Source organism: Gadus macrocephalus, chromosome 23, assembly GCF_031168955.1.
Source record: "Gadus macrocephalus chromosome 23, ASM3116895v1".
NCBI lineage: Eukaryota > Metazoa > Chordata > Actinopteri > Gadiformes > Gadidae > Gadus > Gadus macrocephalus.
The window spans coordinates 15,932,912-15,948,230 of NC_082404.1; the positions used below are offsets into that span (position 1 = coordinate 15,932,912).

Consider the following 15,319-nt stretch of genomic DNA (forward strand, 5'->3'; position numbering starts at 1 on the left):
TATTTATTTAGATTAATAAAATTAGCGGAGATAACATCTGCAACAACTTAAAACTATTTCCAACTTCAGTTTATTAACTCAATTTGTAACATTTAAACAAGACTGCTAAGTCTGTGTGGATCTCGAATCAGAGAAACAAGAGGAAATGATTCACTGGGGTTTGCATTTAATTTAGTGGTGGGCCGTTATCGGCGTTAACGGCTGCGTTAACGCAAAACTTTTATCGCGCGATAAAAAAATATCACCTATTTTCAAACACTTCCTTGTTCAGACTCATCACGTGACTGAACTAACCAATCAGAAGCTAGAATTCAGACTGAGGTCAACGTGAGGGAATCGGAGAGGCAGATTCAACAGAATATCCTGACTGTGTTAAATATATAAACATGTAAATATGTAAGTAATAATTGTGTAACATAAATATGTAAATGATTAACTGACTAAACCTTGTAAGTACATTTCTAGCTAATTAACTCCAATATAAATTATATTACTTTATTCTACAATTTTCAAATATTTAACTTCTAAACTTTACATTATTATGGATTATTACACGGCTCTTCTCAATGCTGTAGCATCTCCATTCACTTGCATGGGCCTTCCCGACGTTCAGCTGTCAATTATTTTTATTTATGCTCGGTACACTTGCATGGGCACTTCACAACTTCCGGCGGTGAATTATATTTGAAGATTCACCGTTGCCAAGTATAATTGACAGCTGTCAAGGTACACGAAAGGATTTTTTGCCGTTTGCCATTTTAATCTAGATTAATTCCAAAATTACTCTAGATTACAAAAAAATTATCTATGCCCACCACTAATTTAATGAAAGTATTTTTAAACAGTAAACATTGGTCACTTGTCAGCTTCATCAGCTTGTTCCATTTCCAAAAAAATAATATATGTTCATCTTTCAAGCATGAATAACGACACCAAGTCCCTCTGTCATGACTTTGTAAGATCAAACTTCTTGTAAAACTTCTGACCCTTGGTATTATGTTTATTTAAAATAAAATAAAATAAGTAACTTATTAAAATAAATAAATAAATACATAAGACACTAAGTCCCCTCTGCCGCTCACGCCCCCCCTGACACCTTTAATCAGCTGAGGGCGTTTGCCTGAGTCTAGAGAGTATTAGAACATGTTGTACTTGTTGATAAGCTCACGTTGTTATGGCAATGAATACGCCCTCAGCTGATAAACTAATGCCAGCGTTTTTTTTCAACTGAAAATTAGCCCCCATGTCAACTTTTTCTGCTCCTTGCTCCTTATCATGCTTATCATGCTACGCAGCATTACAAGGCTCTGCCGACTAAAACATGAAGCAATTCAAGAAGAGGCATAGATAGAATCGCCTTGTGGTCAACTGTCATTTAATACATCTGACAGATTATGTCAAGGTTTTAAAATTATTAGTATTATTATTACCAGGTCATGTTATAACACAGCTGGAAATCGTGGATAAAGACTAGCTAGCCTCTTTGACAGACAAAACAGCAGAAACTATGTTAGGTGCGCTCGTGCAGCATTTTTGGTTTTGTCAAACAGGAGACGCCCACCCACCAATCAGAGGTTAGAGATTCCTGCAGGAAGGTTGCGCTCGATTTCACTAGCCCATTTGAGCCTGTTCATTACAGCATCCATCCTCTCATTGCTTGTGTAAAAAAAAACTGTAGAATATTAGATTTGAGGACGAAACGATAGGGTGGGCTAAGGCAAGTTTTGGGTGGGCTTGAGCCCACCCAAAAAAGGTCTAGCTTCGCCACTGATATACAGTATGTCTTCTGTCATTAATCAATACGAGGACCAACCACGATGGTTGAATTAAAATCAGAGGGAGACAGCAAGTGCAACTCGAAAGCGACCTCCCACACAAGACCAATGGAATCATTTGATTTTATTATATGCCTTGAGGGTTGCCTTGGGACGTGGCGTTTGATCGGTACATTTCGGCTGCCTATTTATTTTTGGAATTTTAAATTGTTGCAATAAATTATGTTGTTGTTGACTCTGTCTCTGTCTTTGCTTTTTAAATCCTACAGTAGTCTATGAGTAATATATTGGCGGTAACCACTGTTTTGGGGGTATTGCGAAATGGTGCCAGCTGGACATGCCGTGGTATTGGATGTGTTTTAATAAAACACATCCAATACCACTGAATGTCCAGCAGGTGACACCACTGAGGCTAAAGTAACGATAGTGCTCTTAGCACCCTACGAGTACCCCTGGAGCCCTCGTTAGCTACGAGTGTTTTCCTGACGTTCGTTACGCAACGATGCTTTCGGGAAACGGTGTGAAAACTGTACGATGCTCGTACATCGAACTCACGAACCACTTAAGGCCTGATTCCACCGGACGCGTTACGGCAGCGTTACGGCTGAGGCACGTCTTGGCCGCGGTGACCGCAGCAGATAGGTTCCACTCTAATCAATGAGACTATTTCCACCGGGCGCGGCTGCGGAACGTCTCAGCAGCGTCCCAGGAGCGGCTCGCCGTGCCGCAGCGCTATCATTCCGTAGCATTTCTATTTTTGCCGCAAGCCGTTGCTGAACCGCGTCAATTTCGAAATGGCAGATCGAGCAGGGCAGGAAGTGAAAAAGTAAAAGCCATAGAGCATCCGGTACATTTTCCAAATAAAACTCAATACTCAGCTCATGTAGCCTATCACAACTTCACATCAACATTATTACGTCATGACCGGTGGCACCAGGTCAGCAGTCAATCAATCAAAGGGTCTCAGAGGGTCGGCAACATGGACGACGAGAGACTCATTGTCGAAGTTCAGCAACATGAAGTAATTTATGTACCTAATCATCCTTTTTATAAAGGCAATGGCCGGAAGGACAAAGCGTGGCATTTAATTGCAGTCGTTTTGGGAGTGGAAGTTGAGTACATTAGGTTTAGGATTATCGCGTGATCTTGTGATCTCGCGCGAATACGGCTGGCTCGCAAGGCAGCGTTGCACTGCCGTAACGCGCCCGGTGGAAATGCAAGCAGGGCAGAGTCGCAGCCGTAACGCGTGCGGTGGAATCCCGTCGTTAGGCTAACGATGCTTCAGGAAACGGGGCCCTGGTCTCCCGTCGGGTCATTCCAGTGCTGCTCGCCACAATATAATAAGTCTACGTAGACCTATAACCTTAGATTGATGCAAATACTGCGACTACATTTGTTTAAAAGGGATATATTACACCACCAAGTGTGAGTGTGATTAGCCATAACAAGCCGTTTTGAAACTGTGCAGCTTCTTACATCACAGGTTGGCGTGTCTAGATGTATGATGGATAGATGGTATAATATGTCCCCTTTAAACAAAAGAAGTCAAGGTATTTGCATCAATCAAAGGTTATAGGTCTTAGTAGACTAATTATAATGTGGCGAGCAGCACAGGACTGACCCAGGTTTAAAGCAGTTACACAATACACCGCAAGCACGCACGCACGCACGCATGCACGTGTGCTGCTCGCCAAAATATAATTAGTCTACGTAGACCTATAACCTTTGATTGATGCAAATACTGTGACTTAATTTGTTTAACTCCCACTCTCCCGTTAACAGGAGATTGTGGGAGGGAACTATTATTACATTTTGCGTATATAATTGAAAAGATGCAATGGCAACTCTTGGATAACTTTTTTAAACTTTTCATTTTCCCACATAAACAACAAGGTGTAATATGTCCAATGGCACCACCCTGATAAACGTGGTCAGCAAAGGTACTGAGTCATTCGATTATATATTTAGACGGCATTTAGGATTGATCCTCAAACCAGGGGCAAGTAGTCGTTTTTTAAAAGTCTCCTGATACGGAACTGTTTGCACGTTGAGTAAAACTGACCTGAGAGTTTCCAGTGTACAGTGTGGACTCCCCAGTCCAGCAGAGAGCAGCTTCACTCCTGAATCCTTCAGACGATTGGAACTCAGGTCCAGCTCTCTCAGACTAGAGGAGTTGGAGCTGAGAGCTGAGGCCAGAGCTTCACAGCATCCCTCTGACAGATCACAGGAATTCAGCCTGCACACAATAAAAAGAACATGTTAGGAAGTGAGATTAAAAGTGCTTAAAAGATCCAACTAGTTCACAGAAGAAACATGGTGTAGCTAACGAATAGCACAGGGCCGCCATGGGGCCACACTGGAGGGGAGGACGTCCAGTGATACTAGCGCCTCCGCTCTCCTCGCTGCTATCAGGGATCAGGGAAGTGAGCTCAAGGAGATGACTGTGGACATTCAAACATCCTCCAGCAGTCCCCTGATGGCCGTAGGGATCCTGAACTCTGTGTGAACAGAGTCAGACCTAACGAAGCAGAGGGCTGTGGAGCCAAGGAGGGCCTTCAGCGCTCTATCAGTCCCAATGCTTCTGTAAGACTAATGATTCATTAATTCAACCTTTTATTTTGATCAATCATCATAAATGTGCTCAAGCTCATTTACAAAAACCTAAAACACTAAGGGCACTCGCCCTTCCTGACTTCAGACACTTTTACCAGGCTTCAAAATCAAGGACGACTATGAAACCTCTCTGGGGTTTTGCTTCTCTACTAGGGGTGTGACAAGATCTCGTGCCATGAGATCTCGCGAGATTAAACTCAACGATATTACCCGTCGCGTTAAAAATCTGTCTCGCGAGATTTGTGAGCTATCCAAACGTCTATTTGTGGCCTGTAGGGGCAGTAATGCGCCTTTGCTACGTCTAGCCCGCCAGAACCTAACGAAGGAGAAGGAAAAGAAGAAGAGGAGGAGAAGGAGGGGAAGCAGGGGAAGCAGCCATAGGCAGTCAGAATGACGTCGGAAAATACCCGTATTACCGTCGAAGATGCCCCCGCCACTTTTAAATCATTTGTTTGGCAGCATTTTGGGTACCCGGCGGAAATTATGAATGGCAGTAGAGTGACTGATAAGACACGGACAATACCAAGTTGTCAGTGACATACTTGGTCAGACTCTGATGCACTATTTGCACTCTGTATTGATGGAGTAGAACTTTGATTTGGTTTTGCAGATAATATTGTTCGCACTTGAAAAATATATAATTATTTAATTTAATTTATTGTACTTCATAAATTACAATAAATTGTACTACTTTTAGTACTTTTTTATAAATTTTAGTTTTAGTTTCAATTTAATGCATGTAAAGAGTTATAATAAAACATTTCAAAATGCATGTGCAACTCGGTTAAATAAAAGTCTGTTGTTCCAGTCATATATTCTGTCATTGTAGTTTTCTTAAAATCTCGTCTCGTCTCGTTCTCGCAAACCGAATATCGTGTCTCGTCTTGTCTCGTGAGCTGAGTGTATCGTCACACCCCTATTCTCTACATATTCAAACCTTTGATCTTATTCTGTATTCGTACACATTAAATAGATTCATATTGTTCTGTATTTCTACATATTCAAACATTTTATGTTGCTCTGTATTCCTACATATTCAAATCGTTTTATGATGCTATGCATTCCTACATATTCAATCGTTTTACATTCTGTATTTCAACAGATTAATTTATGTTGTCAACATATTCAATTAATTTGCTTTTAATTCTACATATTCAATAGTTTTATTTTGTTCCATTTCTATTCAATCGTATTATGTTGCTCTGTATTTCTACACAATCAATAGTTGTATTTTGTTCTATTTCTACATATTCAATCTTATTATGTTGCTCTATATTTCTACATTATCAATAGTTTTATATTGTTCTGTATTTACACATATTAAATTGTTTTATGTTGCTCAGTATTTCTGCATTTATTGTTCTGTATTTCTACATCTAAAATTGTTGGACCTTGTTCTGTATTTTATGTCTTCAATTGAAGTTCTGAAGATAAAATATAAATAAAGTATATCTGTAAAAAAATGATGACGTAACAAAGACCTTATACAGTCATGGCAACAAAAAATAAATGGTTGAGTTTCTCCTATGAAAATTATACATTTATGAACTTGAAATGAACTATACATTCATATAGCGCTCTTCAAGTCCCCTTCCATTGACTTCATATAGGGCTTTACAGTGAAGGGGGGACCTCACTAACCACCACGAATGTGTAGCATCCACATGGGTGATGCACGGCAGCCAATCGGCGCCAGAATGCTCACCACACATGAATTGTGAATGTGTGATTGGAATGTTATATTTTACTTTGTTGACCCCATTGTCATGTACATTAACTTTAACACACACACTTACATACACCTATATACATGCTTACACCACCAAGGGAACACAATGGAAATAAGCCCATGTGCTTTTATGTGTTATCCTTTTGACCTGTTCATTTGTATGCTTACGTTTATGCATTTGTCAATAAAGAATTTCAATCATTTCAATCAATCAATTACACACCAGCTTGAGGTGGAGAGTAAGGGAATTAAAGAATCATCCATTTAAACAGGGGGATGAATAGGGGGCCGGATTGAATGAGCCGGGTTGGTCAGTTTTAGCCGGGACCCGGGGAATCCCCTACTCCTTTTGAGATAAGTGCCCTGGGATCTTTAATAACCTCAGTGAGTCAGGACCTCGGTTATACGTCTCCTCTGAAGGACGGCACCTTCCACAGCCCAGTGTCCCCGTCACTGCACTGGGGCATCAGGATTTATGCTCTGGCCAGAGGGAAGAGTGCCCCTTACTGGCCACCCACCGACACCACTTCCAGCAGCAGCTCAGTGTTCCCAGTTGGTCTCCCATCCAGTACTAACCAAGCCCACCTGCTTAGCTTCAGAGGTTCAGCTAAGGCAGGGACTACATTGGTCTGGCTGCTGGTTTAATTAGACCGATAAACTTTAATGGATGCAAATACTGTGACTTAATTTGTTTAACTACCACTGTCCCGTTAACAGGGGATTGTGGGAACGCACTTTTATTATATTTTGTTTTTATAATTGAAAAGTTGCAATGGTAACATTGGGATTACTTTTTCATCTTTTCATTTTCGCATCCCACATAAACAACAAGGTGTAATATGTCCAATGGCACCACTCTAATACATGTGGTCATCAAAGGTACTGAGTTATTATCTGATATAGTTTGACGTCATTTAGGTGTGATTCTCAAACCAGGGGGCAGTAGTTAAAAGTCTTTTGAAACCGAACCTTGTGTTGTAACTGTTTGCACTTAGTAAAACTGACCTGAGAGTTTCCAGTGCACAGTGTGGACTCCCCAGTCCAGCAGAGAGCAGCTTCACTCCTGAATCCTCCAGTTCATTGGAACTCAGGTCGAGCTCTCTCAGACTAGGGGAGTTGGAGCTGAGAACTGAGGCCAGAGCTTTACAGCATCTCTTTGACAGCTTACAGCTGTTCAGCCTTCACACAAAAAAACAGAACATGTTGAGAACCGTGATTAAATGTTTGATAAGACTTTTATGATAGTTGAACAAATGATTATACATTAGATCTTTGAATGGTAGTTACATATTAGGTGTACAATGTTGATGCTAACAAAAATGCTATAACAGAAAACGGTATCATAATATTACTTTTATAGAATTATATATATATTGTGTATCGTAAAACATGTTATAAGAATGTATATATTGTATGTTATTGTAACTTTTGTATTCTAGTATTATACATATTGTATTGTGCGCATTGCAATACATGTTCTGAGTGCACCGTCAGAGATGTTTTTAAATTTACTATAACTTTTATATTGCAGTATTATGTATAGTGCTGTATTGTTAATACATGTTATGAGTGAACCTACAGAGATGTTTTGGAGGCTTTGACCAATGGCAGCAGCCCCAGGAGACCCTCGTCAGAAGCAGAGTATTTCTTCAGGTAAAACACGTCCAGCTGCTCTTCTGATGTCAGTACGATGAAGACCAGAGCTGACCACTGAGCAGAGGAGAGAGATTCAGTGGAGAGACTTCCTGATGACAGGTACTGTTGGATCTCCTCCACTAGAGAACTGTCATTCAGTTCATTCAGACAGTGGAACAGATTGATGCTTCTCTCTTGAGAGAGATCTCCACCTATCTTCTCCTTGATGTAATGGACTATTTGGGTATTGATTTGTGACCTCCTTCCTGTCTGCCCCGATGGAACGTTTTTTGTTAGATTGTCCAGTAATTTACTTCCTCTTGGTCCCAGCAGACCTTGTAGGATCATCTGATTGGTCTCTAGAGAGAGGCCCAGGAAGAAGCGGAGGAACAAGTCCAGGTGTCCGTTCTCACTCTGTAAGGCCTTGTCCACCGCACTCTGGTAGAGGAGGAGTTCAGCATCCCTGGAGGTTGGCTGTTCTTCTGAGAGCAGGTTGACACCAGTGTTGATGTAGGACAGAAAGACATAAAGGGCAGCCAGAAACTCCTGGATGCTCAGATGGATGAAGCAGAACATCCTGTCCTGGTACAGTCCACACTCCTCTTTAAAGATCTGGGTGAACACTCCTGAGTACACTGAGGCTGCTCTGATATCGATGTCACACTCTGCCAAGTCTGCCTCGTAGAAGATCAGCTGGCCTTTCTCCAGCTGGTTAAAAGCCAGTTTCCCCAGAGAAACAATGATCTCCCTGCTCTCCGAACTCCAGTGTGGATCGGTTTCAGCTCGCACATGATACTTCCTGTCCCCCTGTATGGACTGAACCCTCAGGAAGTGGCTGTACATCTGAGTCACGGTCTTGGGCACCTCTTCTCCTCTCTGGGATGTTTTGAAGAAGTCCACTAGAACTGTAGCAGTGATCCAACAGAAGACTGGGATGTGACACATGATGTGGAGGCTTCGAGATTTCTTGACGTGAGAGATGATTGTGGTGGCCATTGTCCCCTCTCTGAATCTCTTCCTGAAGTACTCCTCCTTCTGTGGGTCTGTGAACCCTCTCACCTCGGTCACCATGTCAACACACTCAGCAGGGATCTGATTGGCTGCGGCAGGGCGTGTGGTTATCCAGATGCGGGCAGAGGGAAGCAGGACTCCCCTGATGATGTTTGTCAGCAGCACATCCACTGAGGTTGGCTCGGTGACATCAGTCCAGATCGGGTTGTTCTGGAAGTCCAGAGGAAGTCGACACTCATCCAGACCATCCAAGATGAAGACTACTTGGTCATGGTCGTATCTGTAGATTCCTGATTCTTTGGTTTCAACAGAAAACCGATGAAGAAGTTCCAGTAAGCTAAACTCTTTCCCTTTCAGTAAATTCAGCTCTCTGAAAGTGAGGAGAAATGCGAAGTCTATGTCTTGGTTGGCTTTGCCTTCTGCCCAGTCCAGAGTGAACTTGTGGGTTAAGAGAGTTTTACCAATGCCGGCCACTCCGGTTGTCATTATTGTTCTGATTGGTTTATCTTGTCCAGGTAAAGGTTTAAAGATGTCTTCACATCTGATTGGTGTTTCCTCATTGGCTGTTTTCCTGGATGCCTTTTCAATCAGTCTGACCTCATGTTCCATGTTGACCTCTCCACTGCCTCTCCGTGTGATAAAGAGCTCTGTGTAGATCTCATTCAGAGGTCTCTGCTCTCCTGCTCTAGCGATTCCCTCAAGCACACAGTGGAACTTCTTCTTCAGATGAGCCTTGAGTTCATGTTGACACTGGACCGCAACAGCTCCTAAATCACAAACCAGCAGAAACATACCATTCATATTTAAAAGCAATATTACTGGTGTACAGAAAAAAGTACTGAAAGTTCTACTTCATAGGGATCTTATAACTTTATTAGCAGTCTTATTGTTGTTAAGTATCAGGGGTATCAGTGACTTTCTAACCTGATATAACAAGATAGTGGTGCATCACTTCCACGTAGTTATTCTGTTGTTGATCAGCAGTTTAACGTTTAACATTCTTTAACCTGATACGCCCACAATAACCCTACATATCTGGATCAAACCATTCAACCTGATACCCCCGCAATAACCTTACATATCTGGATCAAACCATTTAACCTATATATGAGTATCTTACCACTCCCCAGCTTGTCGGCCAGTTCCTCCTGGTTCATCTCCATCAGGCAGAGCTTTGTGATGTCTACCACGCCCTCTATGGCGCGCCTCCTCTGCTCCTCGTTCTTACCGTCCTCCTCCTCGTCCTCCCTCTGGCTCTCTGAGCATTGTGGGTAATCTGAGAAGAGATCCCTCCAGAGCTTCTTCAGCTCCTTGTCTAGAAAAGCGTGTGCGTTCTCCTCAGCCCTCTGGAACAGAACAAACATCAAGGAGAACTTTACTTTGAACTAACTGAGGACCTCAGAAGCATCTGTCCTAGATGAAGGTCTCCCTGGTCTAAAAGAGGGAAAACTGGAGACTATTAGCTCCACAAGAGATGCTTTTATTGCCCATGCAGAGCCAGGGGTACCGCTAGAGATTGTGGGCCTTATCAAAGAATATATTGGGCCTCAAACCTAGACCACCCACCAGCCTAGAAAATTAATTTGACCACCCATAGATTGATAGACTGGTAGCTCTAGTGTAGCCTAGTGCTAATTACCCAATACTTAGGGCTGGGCGATATACCGGTAGTAAAATTTATACCGGTATATTTTTTAAAGAGATATGCAGTTAGGACAATATCGCCATACCGGTATACTATTTTGATGCTGCCTTGCGAGCGCTATTTTATAAGGCCGACCGCCGCTCTTTGAGCCTACAAGCCATGTTCAGCTGCTCACTCCCGCTCCTTACATGTACGTAGTGTTCTCCCATACACGTTTCGCATCACAACAAACTTCTAACAAAAACATGGCGGACACGGTGGTAGAGAGTACGGAACCCGTAAAGGGACATGGGGTGAAAACATTGTTTTTTATGTTTCTCATGAGCACGAGAAAGTATCTGCTGCACATATCACTGGCAGTGTGTGTGTGTGTGTGTGTGTGTGTGTGTGTGTGTGTGTGTGTGTGTGTGTGTGTGTGTGTGTGTGTGTGTGTGTGTGTGTGTGTGTGTGTGTGTGTGTGTGTGTGTGTGTGTGTGTGTGTGTGCGTGCGTGCGTGCGTGCGTGCGTGCGTGCGTGCGTGCGTGCGTGCGTGTGTGTGTGTGTGATTTCAGGCATGTGTAAGTCCGGGTAAATGACCTGGCGCTCAAATAGCTCTTGTAGTTGCATTGAATACATCCAAGCTGCAACGTACTATTTTCTCTAAAGGTTTGGCCTCACTTGGCTTCCTCAAAAAAAATCCCCACGCCACGCCACTGACGACGACGTGTCAAACTACTGACAGTCTGTTCTCCGTCTGTTCGCAACGAGTGGAAGAGTCTGTGCTGAAAACCTCCCCCCCCCCCCCCCCCCCAGGTCAAATGTAGTTTTTCATTCACATTTTAAAGAGAGAGAGGTGAAATATAAAGACTATACTGAACATTTAGCCAAACATGGAGGAACAAACCCCTTGTCTGTTTAAATTGCTATGTTTTTTAGATAACATTTTCACTCTAAATATATTAACTTGATTATGATGAATTCCCCCCCCCCCCCTCCCTTTACGGCGCCCCTGTTTAGAGCTGAAGTCAAATGTCTTGTTTCATTTACACACCTTGATCAGCTCTGCTTGATGCTGCTGTACAGACTGAGCACTGGTAACCTTTGACCTCTCCTGGAGTCGCCTGTAGAGACAGCGTGCGCACACACACACACACACACACACACACACACACACACACACACACACACACACACACACACACACACACACACACACACACACACACACACACACACACACACACACACACACACACACCGTATCTTTTTAATACAAATATTTCCTGAATTGTAAATATCAGTCAGTAAAACTACTTGTTTGTTGGAAACTCCTACCTCTCCTCTCTGGAGGGGCGTCCATCTTTAAGGTTAGGAGGATAATTCATAGAGTGGTCGCTCTTCAAGGAGACACAGCTGGGTCCAGGGGAGTCCGCTCTCTCCTTCTGGAATCTTATAGAAAAACAAGAACCAGGATTTATGGATGTTTGATAGATGCTGTCGTTTTATAATCTTTGACAAATCCTTACCCTTCCTCTCTGGAGGGGCGTCCATCTTTAAGTTCAGGAGGATGATCCATAGAGCGGTCGCTCTTCAAGGAGACACAGCTGGGTCCAGGGGAGTCTGCTCTCTCCCGCTGCTCTGGGCTTCAACACAACACACACACACACAGCTTTTACTAAGACTGATGATGGAGTCATGAGACATCAGTGCTGAGCTCTGAGAAGGACAACAGTCACAGACAGTGAGATCCTCGTCTTACCTCTTAGCTTTGCTCTGGCGGCCATGTTCCACAGACAGAGTGGTTTTAGAGGTAGGACCCCCCTCCTCTCTCTCCTCATCCATAGCAGACTGGAGACCTGGACACAAACACAACTACATATTGTTTCTCTGGATTCTCTTTAAGTACCATACATGAAATGACTTCAGTGAAGACTCCTCCTGTCTGACATACACATACTATCCGTCCCTCTGTCTAGAACTACACACTCTATCACAACCTACTGTATGTCTAGATCACAAACTCTATCACTCACTCTGTCTAGAGCTACACTCTAATCGCTCTCTATGATCTTCTAGATCACACACACACACACACACACACACACACACACACACACACACACACACACACACACACACACACACACACACACACACACACACACACACACACACACACACACACACACACACACACGTCCTTAGGGGGGGGGGGGGTAAATTAGGACGATTCCAGGGGCGCAGCACTGACGGGGGCGCCCCAGAGGACACTGGTGGTATTATTAAAAGTATATGCAAAAAAAAAAAAAAAGTTATATTTTTCGGATTAAATCATCAAATTAAGGTGGTTTTTCTGCTTGTTTTGTTTTGTTGTGTTTCTCAATTTTTACAAAATCATTAGAAAGTCTTCGTCCTATTATCACCCCTCTCATTTGTCATTATTTGGTACAGCCCAACGCTACTGCAGAGCAAAGTAGCAGCCAGGCAGATCGTTGTGAAGCAAGTGCAGACTGCTAGTGTCTTAAACTAGCAGTCTAAAGTCAGTTTGTGTGTATCCCGGTCAGTGAAATTAAGGTCAGGTTGTCAGGGGAGGAAAGAGAGAGAGGAAAGAGCTCAAAGCGGTCGACAGTTCGTCACCCAGTTTTTTACCACGAAAGGTATATTCCTTCCTCTACACTTTCCCAACAACCTGATAAAAAGCCTAGCCTAGCAGCTAGCGCTACTGTAGCTAAAAATAATTACAACCTGCACTGATGATAAAACTGAAAAGATTGTTTGCATTACCATTCACATGATATAATCCAATAGCCTACCTATCTACAAAAAGCCTACATTATTTTTACAAATCGAGCAGACTATTAATATCTCCCGTATGCAGGCGTTGCCAAGCAACGTGGCCATAGCGTCTTCATAGGGTCAACGTCTTTCCAAGGTGTAAATTAACACTTTTTAACCTACACCCTCCAGCCAATCAGAATCGAGTATTCACCCAGACCATGGTATAAATGGAGATAATGCGACGATTAACATTCCATACTGCTTGCCAGCATGATAATAACATTTATGTAAACAGATTTTGAATATTTTGATTGGCTGCATTACAATATTAGCAGACATTAAACTAAGGATACTTACATTTTAGCTGACTTTTAAATTTTAAGTCAGCTAAAATTACAAGTAGTCTACCCTTAGATTAATAGCTGCTATTTATTGTAGGCTAATGCAGCAAATGAAAACATACAAATACATATTTAGTCATGCCCAGCTCAATCCAATCAAATAGACGGTTGACAACATTGTTTAATATGTTCAGATAATTATGAGACATTCTGAATTATACGATGTATCTTAGAGTCAGGGCCCTCTTCAAGCCATGATGATCCCACAGAAGAAACCAATGAGGTTGAAATAGAAGAAGGGGAGAAGGAGGACAGTCTAAGTAGAAGCAGCACTGTCTCAGTCTATTAGCCTATTTCTGTCTATAGTAACTACAACCCAGGTAAATGTGTAACTAAATACTAACTAAAAAACTAACCATCTAGTGTACAAAGTAGCCTAGGTAAGTAGGTAGGTTTATCATGTTGTTATACAGTTGTTATTCATTTTTGACTACCCAACTTTGACCCAGTCTAACCCAATATTTAATGATGTGAGGGGGGGGGGGGGGGGGCAACTGAATTCTGTCAGGGGGGCCAGAATTCCTAGGGACGTCCCTGCACACACAAACACTCTCTCTATCACTATGCCCTTAAGATCCGACAGTTCCAAGCCATCAATTATAAACTAATGTTACCGATGAAACTCTGACCGAACTGACCTCCCTGCAGAATAAAAGTCCACAATACAAACAAACTGTTCTGTCCCGTTCCCGTACCAGAGGATCCGTATATAATCGCCCTCAACACGGTGAAACTAGTTACTGATGTTCTGACGCATACTCCTTCATTAAACCTCTTTTACACCACAAACATGGAAACACTGAGCTTGGACTGGAAACAGATTAATTTAGTAAGAATAAATTAATATAGTAAGAATACATCTCGTAAGAAAAGAAGAATTAAGGAAACGGTACCTTACCTTTTCCGTGACGAATCGTGTGCTGCCCGTGTTGAAAAAATGCAAGGAAAGGAGGGAATAAAGAGATTTAGGTGTTCACCAAATAACAGAGAAGTGTTTAGAAGAGAGACAGAACATTTCAGGACGTTTGCCTGAGTCTAACATGTTCTAATGCTCTAGTATTAGAACATGTGGTACTTGTTGATTAGCTCACGTTGTTATGGCAATGAATACGCCCTCAGCTGATTAACTAATGCCAGCGTTTTTTTTCAACTGAAAATTAGCCCCCATGGCCCCTTGTCAACTTTTTCTGCTCCTTGCTCCTTATCATGCTTATCATGCTACGCAGCATTACAAGGCTCTGCCGACTAAAACATGAAGCAATTCAAGAAGAGGCATAGATAGAATCGCCTTGTGGTCAACTGTCTTTTAATACATCTGACAGATTATGTCAAGGTTTTAAAATCATTAGTATTATTATTACCAGGTCATGTTATAACACAGCCGGAAATCGTGGATTTTCAGATAAAGACTAGCTAGCCTCTTTGACAGACAAAACAGCAGAAACTATGTTAGGTGCGCTCGTGCTGTATTTTTGTTTTTGTCAAACAAGAGACGCCCACCCACCAATCAGAGGGTAGAGATTCCTGCAGGAAGGTTGCGCTCGATTTCACTAGCCCATTTAAGCCTGTTCATTACAGCATCCATCCTCACATTGCTTGTGTAAATGAGGAAACGATAGGGTGGGCTAAGGCAAGTTTTGGGTGGGCTTGAGCACACCCAAAAAAGGTCTAGCTTCGCCACTGCCGACTGTGTCATGCCTACACCCAATCAACTTCTCATTCAGTGTAAATGAAGACACTAGAAACACTGCCC

At 42.5% G+C, this 15,319-nt stretch overlaps 1 protein-coding gene across 1 annotated transcript in view; it reads right to left on the reverse strand.

Annotated features, from left to right (window-relative positions):
- LOC132452742 (NACHT, LRR and PYD domains-containing protein 12-like) overlaps window positions 1–15,319 on the reverse strand; it is a gene marked incomplete at its 5' end in the record, with an annotated part of 161,259 nt that overhangs the window by 119,360 nt on the left and 26,580 nt on the right. The window contains one exon of the mRNA XM_060045514.1: window positions 3,838–4,011. Coding sequence (XP_059901497.1) covers window positions 3,838–4,011 — 174 coding nt within the window. The remainder of the gene's footprint in view (window positions 1–3,837; window positions 4,012–15,319) is intronic.